This window comes from Thermobia domestica, chromosome 3 (assembly GCF_964235325.1).
Source record: "Thermobia domestica chromosome 3, izTheDome1.hap1.1, whole genome shotgun sequence".
Lineage (NCBI taxonomy): Eukaryota > Metazoa > Arthropoda > Insecta > Zygentoma > Lepismatidae > Thermobia > Thermobia domestica.
The window spans coordinates 243,738,068-243,755,871 of NC_137456.1; the positions used below are offsets into that span (position 1 = coordinate 243,738,068).

Here is a 17,804-nt window from a genome sequence, read left to right on the forward strand (position 1 = left end):
TAGCAATTATACTTACGTTTACAACTACCAATAATTCTACACTTAGTTTATATTGAAAGGCTGCAGTTATTGAGTAAGGCCACATACTCATTTACCAACTAAATAATACTTCATCCTAAATGAAGTTTTTTACAAATACCAATAAATGTTGTTTATTTGAAAATAGAATGTTTTAGGGTTTATTTGCAATATATTTCTCATGCCTACCTTATTTCTGCTAGCTGATATACATCTTTTAAAAATACATTAAACTGACGGGAAGATGAAATTTACTGTTAAATTCGGGAGCGAAATGTTAATTTCCATATACTCATCCTTTTTCCTTGCCTAAGTCTCGACAATACTGGCAGCTGGCAGTGAAAATTCGACGTTTAAATGATGGCCTTGGAGGTGAAAAGTACTTTTGCTCTGGGTTCATTGATAACTGGCGTCACTCCTTTGCCCTGATTCAAATGAGTGAAAATGTTATTGAAAAAAAAGAAAAGAGTTGCTGCTGATGCATGCTCAATTTATTCCTTATCTATAAATTAATTGCGACATTGAAGGAATACGAAAAGTAAATATAAAGTGTCTGTTCACATAAAATCACTTTAAAAATAGTGCATTGTAGTAACTCGTTAAAAAAAGTTGAAAAAAAAAGTGTAATGGGTGATTTTACAAGTTAAAAAATCGCCAAAATGAGGTTAAGCATGCTGTAATTCAGCTCGAACTAAAAGGAAGTGGTATGTTGCTTTCAAATCAGTGGAAAGAGTGCTTTATTCATGTGTGTTGACTTTTACTTTTAATATTTTCACAGGAAATCCAAGCAATTTCAAATGATGATTCAACAACTGTTAAAGAAACACATCATGAAGCATCTGCTATGCAGGCGAAAATGAATTCCACTGATGGAATGCAATTCGGTAAGCATCACTATATTCACAGCATTGAGAGTACTAATTGTAAAAGCATTAGGACCAGGAAGTTTCCAGCGTGGATATGTATATGAATGGAAATAAAATTTTAAAAAGTTTGTATATTTCCTTGATAGTTATGAACAAAAGATTAACTTGATACTATTCAAACTTTTGAGACCGTCATTTCGTGCATAGGGCATGGGTAAAAAGAAGTGAAATATCCGATCATGGTACATCACGTTTGACTTTTTTATTCTGTAGCTTGTGAACAAGGTGACCACTCTCGAAAGTCTGTATTTAACCTTTTCATTCTTTTCATTCAAAATTTTGGAAATGTTGACGTTTCAAGTTACAATCAATTTAGAAATAATAATAATAAAGATTTGCAAAATTAAACTTGTTGTGTGAGTATTTTCATATAAATACTGGCAAAAATATAAATATAATTGATAAGCGATACTGAATTTGGAATTTTGTTTCTCAATTTATAGTTAATTCTCAAAATTAATGTGATCAAAAGATTACTAGCAGCAATTAACACTTATCAAGAAAGTTCAATTTTCAAAGTGAGAACGCAATAGTGATATCGCAATTGATATTCAAATTTATATCCAACCAACAAATAACTGAATTTATCTCCTTCAGTTTGTTATGGATCTTTTAAGATCAGTTGATCAACTTTTATTTCAGTCAGTGGTAATATGATTTCGATTAATATGCTCCTATGTGTACTACATGTGTACTACTCAATACTATTACTACTAAATAAATTTTGTTTCAGTTTACTTACCAAATATATGTAACAAGAAATTTCAGACAGATAGCAGTAGACTAATACTGTTCATACCCACAGGGTAGGGGACAACTTCCCTGACTGTTCCGAACCACTGCTTACGATTAAGATTAGATTTCTGGAGTTTCGACATCTATGACCATGGTAGTCTGTCACGTATGAGGGATGACGTCATCGGCAATCATCGGGACGGGAAATTGAAGAGGAAGGAAGGAAGCAGCCTGGAACCATTATGTTAGACCATCCCGGCATTTCCCTAGTGTGAATGAGGAAGACCTCACTCAGAACAGCTGGCCTGGAAAAGATTTACACTTTCACAATCGAATGTTTTCACCAGGAATCGTGCCCGGGATCGCTTGTACTAAAGGCGAAAGCATTAGCGACCCAAACCAGTACATGTACCATGCAGTATGAGTTAATGAAGTTTATTAAATGCTCTTCAGTATGTTTCTATAACCACTTTACGTAACTAATTTGAAAAGAAAGCGCTTAGGATTTAATTTGAGTTCAATCTTACGTGCTCCTGTTCTCCCTCAGAAACTAACTTATTACTGCAAGAACGTTAAATTATGTTAATGGCTCTTCACTTCGTTCGCGCAATCAGTTTTTAAATTGAAACTTCTAGTTATTACTTTTGAAAGTGCATTAACGCGTTAAAGAAACTATTTAATTTTAATACTTATAACTCTTTCTCTGTTAATGCCTTGTAAGCTTCTTTTCATTGTGTTCATTTAATATTAAAATAGAAATTTATACTATCAAAAAAGCTTTGCCAATGTGTGTACAGATGCACGGAACAAGTGATTTTTTGCACGATTAGAAGTAATTGTGATTAAATTTGCATTTTTAAGGATTTCCCGCCAAATTAATGTTGAATGGGGAAAGGGGCTGGTTCTCCTTACATTTTAACTCTCCACTTACAGAAGCAACAATTCAATAATCTTAAACTGTTTAATTAATTTAAAGAACCTAATTGAGCAAATTACTCATGATTTTAATTCTTTTTCCGTCAATTGTAAGTGAATACTAAATTTGCGAGTTAACGTCCCGTTTAGTAACATCAGAGTCAGATTCAACCACCTTCACACTATTGCACCTGTTTCACACAAATTTGTAACAATGGTTGAGCTATGTTAATTTGGTATTAACGGTACTTTTTAAATTCACTTTCCCGATTAGCATTTTTCTTGAGAGGAAACTTCAAATAAATTAATTAACTCTTCCATTTAAATAAAATTGATTTTACTTAAACCAAAAGATTCAATAAGCACTTTTCTCTCCAATTAACATCATTCCATTTTATGTGACGAACCCAGGTACCCATTCAGGCAATGTTGAGAACTCTATGTTCTAGTTACATGATGACACTAACCCATTCATCCACCGCTTGTCCGTTCGTAGCTCCATTGCTAATTAACATTTTGTTGTAGATTAATCAATTTCTTTACATTGCTTTCTGATTAATAGCTCTCTGAATTATTAACTCTTAAAGGACACAATATAAATTTATTTAGTTGTTCTTAGTATTTTTCTACTCGAAAAGATATGTTATCGTTTTGAAAATATCTTTTGTAAATATTCTGAAAAAGATATTCTTACATACGATACATTGATTTCTTAGACGAACGAATGTGAATTCCTCATTCTTCTCAGAGGCGTAACTATATATTATAAATAGTTTAATTATAAATAAATTTCCCAATTTATAAAGCTTTTGTAATAGACAAAATCAGTGTGATATAATAAGTTAGTAATATTAAGAAGTCTCGCTTTTATTGTGTAAATAAGGATTGCATTTTTTGTTTGTTTTGTGCATTCAAACAACACAAGATTCCATCTTAGAATCTTGTAAGATTCTATCTCAAGTCATGTAACTGTTAACACACACATTATTCTTGTGTGTTCGTGAAACTATTTCGATCCCTCTCATTTTGTCATCACACTTGCAGCTATTTAATTATCGTTTATTTACATTTACAATTAGCCTCATGTAGCGTAGATAGTATAACCCTGGAAGTTAAACTACGTATGATTTCAGTTATACAAACACGAAGTTTATTAGCTGTTCTGAAAGCAGGATAACAGAGAAAATAATAATAAAAATCAAATGAAAAGTTATTGAAGATCAGAAATCTGTCAATCTCTTTATCATGTATTGCAGTTTTTGAGGCTTGAATTATATCTTATTCTCGACTTTATTTTTCTGCGTGTAACAGCAGAATTATATTTTGTACGCATTAAAGTATATATGTAACACTGAATATTCTTTTACAGTGTGGCAGGAATGTTACGATGAGGGCACAGGATATATTTATTATTGGAATATGGAAACGAACGAAGTAACGTGGGAAATGCCAGATGAATATAAGGCCTATGTAGAACGAATGCAGTGGTCTTTGCAAGCAGCGGGGGGTTCCCAGAAAGCAGATAACGATGCAGCGAAAAACTCACAGAAAGCAAGTAAAAATAAAAAGCATAAATCCAGCGACTCTGAAGATGAGTAAGTAATAATTTCTCATGATTTTGGTTTGCTGTGTTTTCATCAGAGAGAAAAATAAGATTTAAAGTTACTAATAGGTTCACAGCTTCCCTATTTTTAAATAAAAATTAGTTAGAATACATTAAAAGAAATATTGGCTATCCAGTACTTCCCGTTTTCTTTCCTGAATCCAACACCGCGAAAATAAGGTGGTCAAAAGTTCTTCATGAGAAAAAAAGTTGAGGTTAAGTTACATGTCTGCATGAAATCATTATGTTTTAAACTGGTCCTTTCACGTTCTGTTTTACTTAGATTTCTAACTTAATCTGTAGATGTATGATTTCAAACAGAAACATACGTTGTTATGCACTTCCATGAAAATTGTAGCAGCTGCGATAAGGATTTAATTTTGAAAATCTTTAGAGCTGAGTTGAATGTTGATATCCGTTTTTGTGTAATATTTTAATTTTGCCTATTAAAGGCGACTAAGTTGTTACATTCAGCTGTAATAGACGAAACAAAATTTTACAGGAAAACATATGTAACCACTAAATTTAGTACTCGCAAATTAGCAAGGAAAATGTTTGTTTGAACTTACTGATCACTAGTACAGGGGTATTCTTCGTAAGTAACTAGAAGACACTGTAATGATTGGCCAGTAAAAATCTAGAATTACTGAAAAACTATATATTATGTAAATTTCTTTCATATGCTTGGCTTTTTGTTCAATTGATTAACAGAACTTAATATTTTGACTTAGTGTTAAGGCAAAATTATATATATATATATATATATATATAGATAGATAGATAGATAGATAGAGTGCCTTCCATTTCAACTCAGGCTAAAAAAAAAAGTAAAATTGTACCATCACCATCTCAGATATTGTTGAAACTTTTTTTTTTTATAGCAACTAGACATGTTTCTAAGAGACCCATATTTTTTTTTGTTTTGTGGAAAAAAAATTTCCCGGCAAGTAATGGGCCATCAAAGACGGGGAGTACAATTTATGAATTGTAGAAGACATGGAAAATTGCCAACTTCGGAGTCCCACCATTCAGCTACGGAGACAGGTAGAGTTATAATTCTTGTTGTGGTATGTAGATAGGGATATAAATAAACTATATTTTATTATAATTTGGTTTGCGCATGCATATTGTTTTGTACATAACTTAACAAATGAACGTCAGTTTTTCTGAAAAGTCGAAGTTTGCGATTTTTTTTCGAGCACTTCCGGTTCGAATTTTAAAATTCTGTTTTCACGGTTGGTAAGACCTAGTTACCCGCTGTCAGAAAAAAAAATTGTATCGCTTCTGTGTGCAACCGTTTCGTCGCAAAAAATTCGAGAAATTGTAAAATTTTCAAAAATCGTCATTTTGGGGTGCCATTTTCTCGAAAACACCATACTTTAAAATTCTGAAATTTTGTCAGATGGTTCAACTTTACATGAATAATAAACATACCAAATATCACTCTCGACCAATGCTTCATGAATTAACTACAGTCTTTTGAAGTTAGCGAAGTTTTGTTAACTTTGATGTTACAGTTCGCAACACTGGAAACAATAAAAGTTCGACGATTTGATGATGTTTGTGGTTCACATTCATTAAATGAAGAATAAAAGGTTTTCCTAACTTCTTTTTATTATTTTGATCAAAAATGGTCTCTGAAGTAGTAAAATGAGCCTCCCCCTACTCCGCCGTTTTCTTCAACAGAAGTAATCTGAAATGGAAATTATGATTACGAAACACACAAATTTTAAGTTCACTTACCTAAAATGGTCTTCGGAAACAAAATTTCACTTTTTTTTTTTTTTTTTTCACATGAACCAATCATTTGCTTGGTTGGTGTCTTCTTCGCTAACAGCATGTAATCGTGCAGATGCTCCAATAGGTGTTCGTATACTCACAACTCGTAGCACACTGTTGATAGTCACAAGACACTTATTTTCACTTCTCTTATGCTCTTCTGGAAACCCGCGTAATTCATGATTTATTCATAATATTTCCGTTACCCACCACTAGTTATCATATATGTATGTAACAAAAGTTCCTTTTTGCAGCTTCTTAAATTTGCGCTTTGAATTGCAGAAGCTCGATTTTGGGGGAAGCATGAAGTTAATTGAGGGTGACCCGTTACTGATAAAAGCTTCGCCATTTTCCGAAAGCCAAAGGTGACTTCGTTGAATACAGTTACCGGTCACACACTTTCCCATTCTTTCATTTTTATCATTTCCGGAAATTGTCGAATTCAGTTCCAGGCAACAAAACGAGAGTAATACCCGAAGTTTGTACTTGCACTATATTCACGAATTCTTCTTCCCCCCCCCCTTCCCCCCCCCCATACCGTCGCAGAGAGACTTGCATGGCCGGTTTCATTGTTTTATCGGACCTGTTTGCATCGAACATCTGAAAGCGATTTTTCAAGTGGGATGCAACACCATCAGAAATCACTGACACCGTTTGGGAAATTGTAGACACTTATTTTAACATATTCGAACCTTTTTCTATAACCTATATTTTCGCTTTTCTTCGAGTATTTTTAGAACCTTGTCTTTGAGTACATGAGCCGAATCGTGTGTTTGTCATCGCTTATTACAACAAAACTGGCAGTTGTTGATAATAATAACTGCCGTAAATTTGCTCGCTTTTTCGGTGATAACTCTGAATTTCACTTTGCAGAGCTTTTCCGTAGCAATTAATTCTCTTTGGATTTTCTTGATGTAGTCATGAATTACAATTCTTACAGTTAAACCAGCAACGTACGATACGAAAACAGAAAGTGGCACAGTTTTTTAACGAGATCATTGTTTTCCCATATGGCATACGTAACACTTTCATTTTCATCAGGATTAATAATTATAGACTCCACACTTATTCCTTCCACTCCAGGACATTCACCACATTCTTGAAGAAGACAGCTGTCATTTTCTACGGATCATACTGCTAAATAAAACAGATCACTTATGACAGCTTCAATACCTTTGATTTGTTGCAACGCAGTAGCAGCTAACTTAAAATTTGCAAAATACACACACACATTTCCCTCGCAGGTTACAGACTGACAGCTGGTCGAATGCTATAAAATTTCGAGTGACCCATTCTTATGCTGGGATTGTTCTGTTTAAGAAGTCCGTAAATTTCTTTGGTGAAACGTGTAAGAAAACGTTTCGATTTTTTAACTTTTTGTCCATTTTCGATCACTGTAATGACATCGCGCTTAATTGAGACTTTGTCTAAAGCATTCCAAATCATCACTGAGGTAATAGTTCAGGCTTTTTACAGATTATCTGAATTTATTGGATGGCCGTTTCAAGTAAACTTAAAATTTGTGTGTTTCGTAATCGTAATTTCCATCTCAGATTACTTCTGTTGAAGAAAACGGAGGAGTAGGGGAGGCTCATTTTACTATTTCAGAGACCATTTTTGATCAAAATAATAAAAAGAAGTTAGGAAAACCTTTTATTCGTCATTTAATGAATGTGAACCACAAACATCATCAAATCGTCGCACTTTTATTGTTTCCAGTGTTGCGAACTGTAACATCAAAGTTAACAAAACTTAGCTAATTTCAAAAGGCTGTAGTTAATTCATGAAGCATTGGTCGAGAATGATATTTGGTATGTTTATTATTCATGTAAAGTTGAACCATCTGACAAAATTTCAGAATTTTAAAGTATGGTGTTTTCGAGAAAATGGCACCCCAAAATGACGATTTTTGAAAATTTTACAATTTCTCGAATTTTTTGCGACGAAACGATTGCACACAGAAGCGATACAAATTTTTTTCTGACAGCGGGTAACTAGGTCTTACCAACCGTGAAAACAGAATTTTAAAATTCGAACCAGAAGTGCTCGAAAAAAATTCGCAAACTTCGACTTTTCAGATAAACTGACGTTCATTTGTTAAGTTATGTACAAAAAGATATGCGTGCGCAAACCAAACTATAATAAAATATAGTTTATTTATATCCCTATCTACATACCACAACAAGAATTTTAACTCAACCTGTCTCCATAACTGAATGGTGGGGCTCCGAAGTTGACCATTTTCCATGTCTTCTACAATTCAGAAATTGTACTCCCAGTCTTTGATGGCCCATTATTTGGCGGGAAAATTTTTTTCGAGAAAACAAAAATATGGGTAGTTGCATTAAAACAGTTTCAACAATATCTGAGATGGTGATGGTACATGCTCTGCCTGAATTGAAATGGAAGGCACCATAGATAGATAGGTAGATTGATTGATTTTATATTACATACCCTGAAATTTTTGAATGTGTGTTGAAGGAACAGACATGTGGTGTATACTAGTTTCAGTATAGATGTGTAGGTGATTAAACAATCTGTAAAATATAAAGAGCGTTCTTATCTATAGTCGTGTCTCGTACGTGGCTCTGAACTGTTGTTTCTGTAAACAAGAAAGTAAGCTTTCAAACTTCTGAGCTAGAAATAGCTCTGATGTAAGTGGGAAGGAGGTAATACAATTTCAAATTCTTACACACTTCTTTCTTAACTGACGAAGCCTCTTCCTGTATAGTAAATTTTAAAACTTCGTAATTTCTGTTTACGAGGAGTGAAAATTCATGGAAAACAAGGAATAAACGGCAATTGCAATGTCCTTTATCATAAGTGGATACATGAATCGATAGTATCCGATTGTCCGTTCTTGTGGTAGCATTTTGCTAATGTATTTGATGTTATATAAATATAAATTGGAGGCTCCGTAGTCTAGTGGTTAGAGCGTTGTACTCATGTCCTATGGTTCCGTGTTCGATTCCCGACCGGTGCATCGCAATTTTTGACGTTAATTCCGTGTCGTGAGACAAACTGGGGAATCATGTGAATAAAAGACGTGATGCCCACTAGATCCAGAAAGCTCCTGATGATACGCCTGGTAGAGATAGAACGACGCAACATACTGAGCACATGTTCGTCGCTAGGCTTAACGTAGTTCAGCCGGTCGCTAACAGATGGCATGGAAGCAGCTCAGCCCCAGAAAGGACTGTCACGCCAGTGATTAGTTTAGTTAAGTATAACCAAAACTGTAATACTGGAAAATTGGTCACATAGTGTCAAAATCAGAGGTTAGGCGTGCAAGCTGATAAATAATACAATTGCGATCCTGGTAGTAAATATGAACGATCGAATATTACATTTGAGATGTTCGAGTAGTAATACCAAACTACTCTGTGGCACCCAGTTGTATCTATATGTATAGTGTGTGGAAGTTGTTCCTCTTTCTCTTAGAAAATAACAGTTTCAAAACAAATGGACGATTATTTTGATGTTCAGAGCGCGTTTTCAGAAAACAAGCCTTTGTTGAGTTCGCCCTTACTACATGGAACGTTCACTTTTATCCTGAGGTAAGGTTGTTCTCTTCATTTCACATTCTTAGTGCATATAACGGTGACAAAACTGGTAGCTTTTTCTCGAGATCAAGAAAATTATCATGTGGCAGTTTATTTATTTTTAAATTTTACGTACACTTTTAGAATGAAGGAAAACTAAAACGTGGAATTTGAGCATTATGGAGATATTATTTAATATTTAGCATTGTACTTTATCATGTTTACAGGCAAGTATTGGCAGCGGCTCATTAGTTGCAAAGCATGTGTATATAATATAATAATAATAATTGTTGACCATACATTAGGTTGTGTAATCGCGTTAAAAAAAAAACTTCGTTTATTCTTTTATTTATTTATTTATTTAGATAATGTATTATGATACACTGAATACAATAGTAATTTTTCTCTGCATACGTCTGTTTCAGGAAAATCGAAATGATTACTTCGTACGGCCCACCATCTGAAGAAGATTCGGATGATGAACCCAACCCTAGGCCAGCAAAGAGACGGAAAGGTGCAAAAGGCAAATCAGTACAGTCTGCAATTAAACATAACCAGCCAGAATTCATAGGACCGACACTGCCGTTTGCATCTCAAGGAGCGAGCACATCAAAATCTCAGATCGGACCTCACATGCCAGACCAGCTTTCTACGCCAGTGGGACCTCAGCTTCCTTGCATAGAACCCTTAATAGGACCCAAACTTCCAAGTGACCAAGTACAAATCGGACCTCAGTTACCAGAGAATGAACAACCTGTAATTGGGCCTAAGGTTTTACCAGCTAGAGAACTTAATGGACCAAAATTTCGGGGAAAGCGGGAAGTGGAAAATACAGTTCTCACAGAAGGTCGAATATCGCCTCAGCCTCCGAATGTATCTTCCAGTGAACTTGTTGGGACATTGTCATCTAACTTCTACGAAGAATCAGCCGAAGAAAGTACCAGCGTGGAATATGACAAATATTCCGTACCCGATTCTAGTGAAGATAAACAAAAGAACTCAAATTCAGTGACAGAGAACGAGGCTTGTGAATCGAGTGTGTCTCGATTGGATTCCAGAGTAGACAATTTCGCAGAATGTGATGCATCTCCTCGTTCTCATGGTTCTGCAAGTGAAGAAGATTTAAGTTGTATAGATGAAAATGAAGTAGCCATATTGTCCAAATTACGAAGTAAAGCTAAAATTTTAAAAGAACTCGGAGGTGATATTCCAGAAGAAGTAAAACAATATATCGAGCCATCGCATATAGCGCAAATTGAGAAATCAATAGCAGAAGATGTGATAGCTCAAATTGAACAGGAACTTCCTCCAGACTACCACGCAGAGTCTCGCGAAGCAAAAGTGAAAAGCAGTGTTACCTCAAATAGGAGTGGAGAAAATAGTCCAAAGACTACTTCCTTTGCCTTAATTGCAGGTTACGGAAATGATTCTGATAGTGAAGAAAATAAGTCACCAACGAAGGAAAGAAAACAGAAACAATTATTCCCCATAGCGGAATATAGTGAGTCAAGTTTTTCCCATCACTCTTTTCCAGCCGTTCCATCGTCTTCAAAGACTCCAGCTGATCATCCTAAAGAAAATTCCTCTGTATTGTTTCCGTCAACTGCTAAAGTAGAACTACCAGCAGAAGCTCAGCCTAAACCCATGGAAGTAAATCTTCCCGATTCTACAACCAGCAATAAAGCATTCCAACGGAAAAAGCGCTTGGGAATCGAGTTACCATCAACAAGTGGGACTGGAGAAACTCAGAAACTAGCAAGTGCAAGCTATACAACTACATGGCCACAATATAATTCTGACCCTGGGTCAAGTAGTAATATGAGACATCCTGGATTTGGTTTCCAAGGAAGTCCCCAAACCAGTTCTAATTTTGATTCTGATCTTGCTACCAAAACAACTACACGTCCAAAAGGCATGATTCAGTTTGTAAAAGCAGAAACTATGAATCTGTCACATCCCAAAGAGGAAGTAAACAAGAAAGTTAGCGAACCAAAAAAACTGGAAGCGACTACTAAGAGTGAGATAGTGACTGCTCCATTGGAAGTGAATGCTCGTAAGTATATAGTATTTATTTTCTCTATTCAATCTTGGAGCGGAAGTGGCTTATTTTTGGTGGCAGACCTTACGTAAAATTATAAAGAATGTATTTTACGAAATAGTTGTAAATAATTGATAAATTCGACAGATTTCTGTAAGAAAAATTCTGATTTGGTGCAGCCTAGCCTTTTTTCCTCTCCCTTCTTTCGTAACAGAAAAAAAGTAACAAATTCCTACTATGTAAGTGTTTCTAAATGGATATTATATGTGGCTTTCGTCTCATACGAGTAAGCAGACTCTTTGTGAATGTAATAGTTACTTGATGTCGGTTACTTTATATTAGAAATGAATTATTCTCAGCTGAACGTCAAAACCAAGAAATTCAAACTATTGTCTTTTTCATTATACAAATTTATGCGGGACGAGAGAAGAGAAAGGAAACGACTAGAAAGCACCAAAAGTTACTGGAGAGCTTTTGTGAATGCGGCATTGAACCTTTATTCCGTAGGCCATAGATTTGGTTGGTTATCTTTTTCGTATTGGATGTACTTGATTTAAGAAGTGTTTGCAAGCCAAATAAGCTTGTGGTTGACAGACAGCATGCGTACGTTTTCTAGGAGTTACCAGTTTCTTCCCTCTTTCCTCATTCTACCATTTCATTCACGATCATCATCGTTTCGCTTAGCCTCGATACATAATCGTAGGACGTTAAACCTAAAGAAAAAGTGCTTCAGATTGTTCTTCTGTTTTGCAAATATAATAGTGCAATCAACGTACCCGTAATATTTTACAAATTTGAACTGTGCTCAACATGGATCAATACGGTGTTAGTTAATAAAGAGTTACCCACACCAAGACCCTGAACCTCTTTGTAAACCTTTTCATTGAAGATGAAATAATTGGTTTGTAAGCATAACTCCAAGAGTTTAATAATTCTTTTTGCTACCAAATCATTAAATTTATTATATGAAGATTTCATCAATTTACGTGTGCAATCCAAAGCTAAATTTTAAAGTGTAAAATTGAAGTTTACATATTCTCTCGCTTCTGTGCTTGCAGTCTGAAATTTTACATTACTTTATACAGAGTGGGCCAAAAGTACCCTTACACTAAGTAAGAGTGCACTGTACAGTACATTTATATGTATTTGTTATAGTCATATTTGTTCATTACTATTTAGACACATTCATATAAGACTTCATTTACCGGGCCGCGGTGGCTCAGGGGTAGAGCGTTCACCTCTGGTGCATGGGGTCCCTGGTTCTACTCCAGCTCTCACCAAGTGAAATTTGGTATGGACAAACACCGTATGCGTGGGTTTTTCGGAGTTCTCCCGTTTCCTCCCACATTCTGCATTCCACCATTTCATTCATTTCTCATCACCGTCTCCCTTAGCCTAGCTGGCATAACTGTGGGATGTAACGCTTAAAAACGAAAGAAGACTTCGATTTCCTTACCTCTTTTAATATAATTCAGTCTCTTTAAGTGTTGAAATTGCCCTCGTTTAACATTGCAACATGCTTAGAACTTTTCCATAACACGGTGACACACAGTACGAAACAATACATATCAATTTCAATAAATGCTCCTGAGATGCATAAAAAAAAAAACCGCATCTCCCCTTTCAAAAAAATCCGTTGGTGTTAAGTCAGGTGCACGTATTCGGTGCTGCCTCTTTGTCCTGGAAAAGACGATGTACCAGTCATGGGGGTCCACTTTTGCTCTTGATTTAAATTGTTTGCCATTGCTGATAATTATCTATAAAAAATAAAAAAAAAGACACTAAAAACCCAAACTCTTATGAAAAAAAATAGTATCATTTCTAAAACTTAGATATTAATATAGAATACTAGTTTGGAATAATTATTTAGGAAAATTATATCTAAAACGTGAAACCAGTAATGACAACTATAAGGCTACTTTGGCCCAGACAGTAACTTACATGTTTCTGTTTTTGTTTCAAAAAGTAATTTTAGTTTGGTGATCTTATTTTTAAAAACACAGGAATAGATTTATAAAAAATGCAAAAATAAACTGCATATTGTATGAAACGCATTCTGTAAAGCACTAGGGTAGGCATTAGGTAATTAAGGGTGTTAAAATATCAACAAAATTTTCGTTTTTCAATTCGCACTGCATGTATTAATGTTGTTCTGAATACTGCATTTGCTTTTTATTTTATTTGTATATTCTCCTCATTATGTTCGAAATGTCGGCATTTACTGTAGTCAAAAAACTGTCTAACATGTTTTTCGTAAACGCAATACACTAAATAACCTATAATATGTCGCATTATTTAATCGTGTGAGAAGTTTTCAAGAACTACTTCTGTTCACCTCATCAGTTATGTATGAAGGAAGAACGCAGACATCAAAGATCTCACATTCTTTGTCTTCGTATTACAGAGTTAATTAATTAAAAAAAAAGTCCAACTGATCGTGTTCTTACTACTCAAATACACAGAAGTTTTAAGTAATACAAGCCGATACAGGCGAATGATTTTGGTTTCATTAGTACTATGTTTGGATATATGTAGGATATTTGCAGGTATTTTATGTATTGTGTCTGCGAGAACGTTTCCTTATTCTTTCTTTCTTCTTAAGAGGTTGAAACTAATTTAGGAATTAAAATGTAGGTATATATGTGAATTCGTTCAGGAATATTACCATTCATTTAATTTGTATTTTAATTCCTGATTAATCCTTGCATTTTTAAACTACCGGCTGTTTCTGTAGAGCCGTGCTTACGGAAGATAAGAGTAAAAAGGTAACCCTGTAGACACAAAAAGAAATGGACTCATCGGTGAAGAGCAGTACGGAGACGCATTGTCATATATATATATATATATATATATATATATATATATATATTGCTGGAATTAACTTATCAAGTAACACTGTATTTGCTGTGAAATGATAATATTACCAGTAAATTTTACCTTCCTATATACCTAGGTAGGATATTTCCGAGAATTAAACTTGTGTATTTGCAAGTTTCCGTATCAAACATTCGTGTCCAAAACTTAAAAGAATGTGCGAATAACAATAACAATCATGAACAACTAGTGCAAAAATGTTTCTGTTAGCTTAGAGAAGCGTGGAACAGATGCTTGTGGACAAAGCAGACGTGCTATGATACATTACCACTATAAAATCTGACTGAATACATTTACGTAAGTTACCATCTGTGGTCGTCACAAGTCCGGATTTTTACTGGCTGAAATGTTCAGTATAGGGTGTAGTTACCGCGAACAGCTATGCATGCTGCACAGCGTTTACCCATACTACGGATTAGACCAATAGTCAGCTCCTAGTTCTGCTCAGGCACCCTGTACAGTTACCATGGTGGACGTGTTAAAGCTGCAATTCGTCGCCCAAGTACATCTCTCTTCAAATTGAATCGTGTCTCATCACTCAAGGATAAACTGCTGTGGAGTCCACTTACTGTGGGGTATACACCACTGAAGGCGCTACTGTTGTATGAGCGGAATGGACCTGGTAGGTCGGTGAGCGTACAATGTGCATTCATGTAACTACCGATATACAGTTTCCCGTTTGACTATACCTAGGTACATAGGTCCCAGAGGCAACTGCAAGGTTGTTCTCGTTTGTCTTTGTCTGGGATTTAAGACCAGATAAAGATCCTTACTCTGCATTCTTGCACGTCGAAGATCTCCACCATACTGCCTTTCAATGTTTTACCAGCCAAGAAATGGTTCACAGTCGTGACAAAACCCTGCGAAGAACATTCAAGTCTTTAACCACACTCTGTTAACTTTTTCCCATTTCTAATCTACTGATGGTCTGACCGCGTATTACATTATTCACTTAATGTACTCTGGGCCTTGTGTGTTCCTAGGATATCTTCACTACGAAAACCACAACTCACTGGTTACCTTTTTTTTTCCGCTACGTGTTATCGTAGTCATAAAATGCACCTGTGTCTCCGAACGGACTGAAGTAATTTCATTCTGATATGCCTGCTCGGTGTCTGACATTCACAGAATCAAGTTAACATTCCCTTAAGTTTTGAACATGAGAATAGTTCATAAATTATGTTTGTAGTTTTAAATGTTCAAATAAAAGATAGACGTGGAAAAATATATAGCTTTGAGCTTTTTTTAAAATAAAAGTATGCTAACATGAATTGCAAAGTTAATCCTTGATTTGTTTTAGAATGCATTTGAATATTTTCTTACTGTGTAGGATTAAGTCATATAAATATTTTTGAATCTTTCAGCAACAGTAAAGGCAGAAAATGTTCCGGATGCGAACCATCCGGTCATTGTCAATTTAGCGGAAGTGATACTGGAGAAGGTGCAATTTCTGGGACAGAGTAAAGAACAAATGACACCTATACATGTTATTGGTATACAAACAGAGGTAATTAAATTTCCTTCCTTAAGTTTTAGAAACTTACTTCGTACGTTTTCATTAATCTAATATTGGGCTAGACGCACAAATTTACTCACTACGTTCATTGACCTTTTAGTCATCGTGTGTTTTTTGAAAGAAATCAGTCCTCAGGGCCTTACAATTTTATGTAATGTCGGTGCCAAGAACATTCAAAACAAAGAATACAAATGACTCCTCATGTAGGAAAAGTTTTCTGGAGCACCGTGTTCGTCTGAACATAATACAAGAGCGCCACGGTTGCTGTTACCTCTGGTACGTAGCTTTGTTCGATCCCAGCTCGCGCCAAGTGAGCTTTGTGGCGAACAAACACCATGTGCATGGGTTTTGTGGGTGTTCTGCCGTTTTCTCCCACGTTCTTCATTCCACCATTAAACGTACTATCATGTCTCGATGGTAACCGAATAATAATTGTGAAAATAACATAATGGAGCACCAATATAGAAAGGTAAGTCAGAGTAGCGCCAATATAGACTCTCAGGGGAGACCAAGTTATTGGTGTTGGGTGTCTTAGTGGAGCTTCAACCTAACACATCTCAGTGGAGATGTTATATGAAAGTATATATGTAATGTTCGTTGTCACTGAGTTCAAACAAAATCCATATGAAAAAGAATGAAATGTATAGCATTGTTCAGGAAATTCCAGCACGCCGAACCGAGTGCACTCCTATAGAGGCTCAGAAAAATTTTCCAGTATAGTTCTGCGTTGTGTTTGCTTGAAAATAGAAGTGTTGTTTAGCGAGCCATCACCATTTATCCGTATATTCAGCGAGTCAGGAAGAATAAGAAAGTAATTATTTTCGAGCTGTCAGATCGTGTCAGGTGTGGGAAGGAGATAAAATGTTTATTCCTAAACTTAACTTTTTAAAGCACTTGCTTCATAAGTAGAACCTTTCCTTACTGAATTAAAGACTGAATTTCCTCTCAGTTCATTTCTTTTACAATTTGTCGGACATGATAAAAATTGTGATGCAAAACAAGTTTTTAAAACCAGGAATGTTTAGTTCTTTGAGTTCATGTATACGGATTTCGCTGAATTTCGCCGAAATTGCTGAAAGTGACAACAGTAATTTGTTCTAAAACTTCTAAAGAAGTCTGCTTTAAGATATAAACTGACTAGAGCTCTTTCATGTTTAGATCTTAATGTTTCTGCAGGGTTTGATGTCGCAGTGAATCACACGAAGTATCTTTTAGCTGAAGTAGTTGAAAATAATGGTTAGATTGCAATAAAGCAGATAGAGTTGTGAGGGAGTTCAAAGAGTTTCGTTCGAATTGGAAAACAATTATGAGTCAGTATTCTAGGACTGGTCAGTGTTTGGATGACCTTTGGCTAAAGAATGTGGATATTTCAGAGTAAAATGATTTAAAGATGTAGTTAAAATGGTCACGATTTTCTCACATGAAAACTCAAATCTCGAAAGAAAATTTTCAATCAATACATAATGAGCAGCAGATAATTTAAAAGAACAAACTTCAGTAGTACTGAGACTTGTGTACGATTCAGTAGCTTCTTCGGGTGACTTTGAGAAACTTCATAAAGAAATCCAGGATTCGTTATCTACGAAATGCTCGTATTTGTTTTGCAGAAGCAATAAATCAACAACGAGAGGAAAAGTGGGGAAAAAAGAAGCTGAAGATAGAAAAAAAAAGATCATTTTCAACGAGCATGAAGCTAAGTGAATAAAATAGGGGAAGATATGCGCAGTATTGATGAGGAGATAAAGTGTTCGGAGAAGTGATATAAATTACATAATACTACTGATATTTTTCTAAAGATGTGTGGGTAATGTACCGCAACCAGTTTTATGTACATACAAAACATTTATACCCTTTCTCG

At 35.2% G+C, this 17,804-nt stretch overlaps 1 protein-coding gene across 1 annotated transcript in view; it reads left to right on the forward strand.

Annotated features, from left to right (window-relative positions):
• The window catches only part of LOC145680999 (uncharacterized), a 54,999-nt gene that overhangs the window by 12,695 nt on the left and 24,500 nt on the right, over positions 1–17,804 (forward strand). Inside the window, exons 4-7 of the mRNA XM_081752262.1 lie at positions 797–902; positions 3,964–4,189; positions 9,944–11,571; positions 15,795–15,937. Coding sequence (XP_081608388.1) covers positions 797–902; positions 3,964–4,189; positions 9,944–11,571; positions 15,795–15,937 — 2,103 coding nt within the window. The remainder of the gene's footprint in view (positions 1–796; positions 903–3,963; positions 4,190–9,943; positions 11,572–15,794; positions 15,938–17,804) is intronic.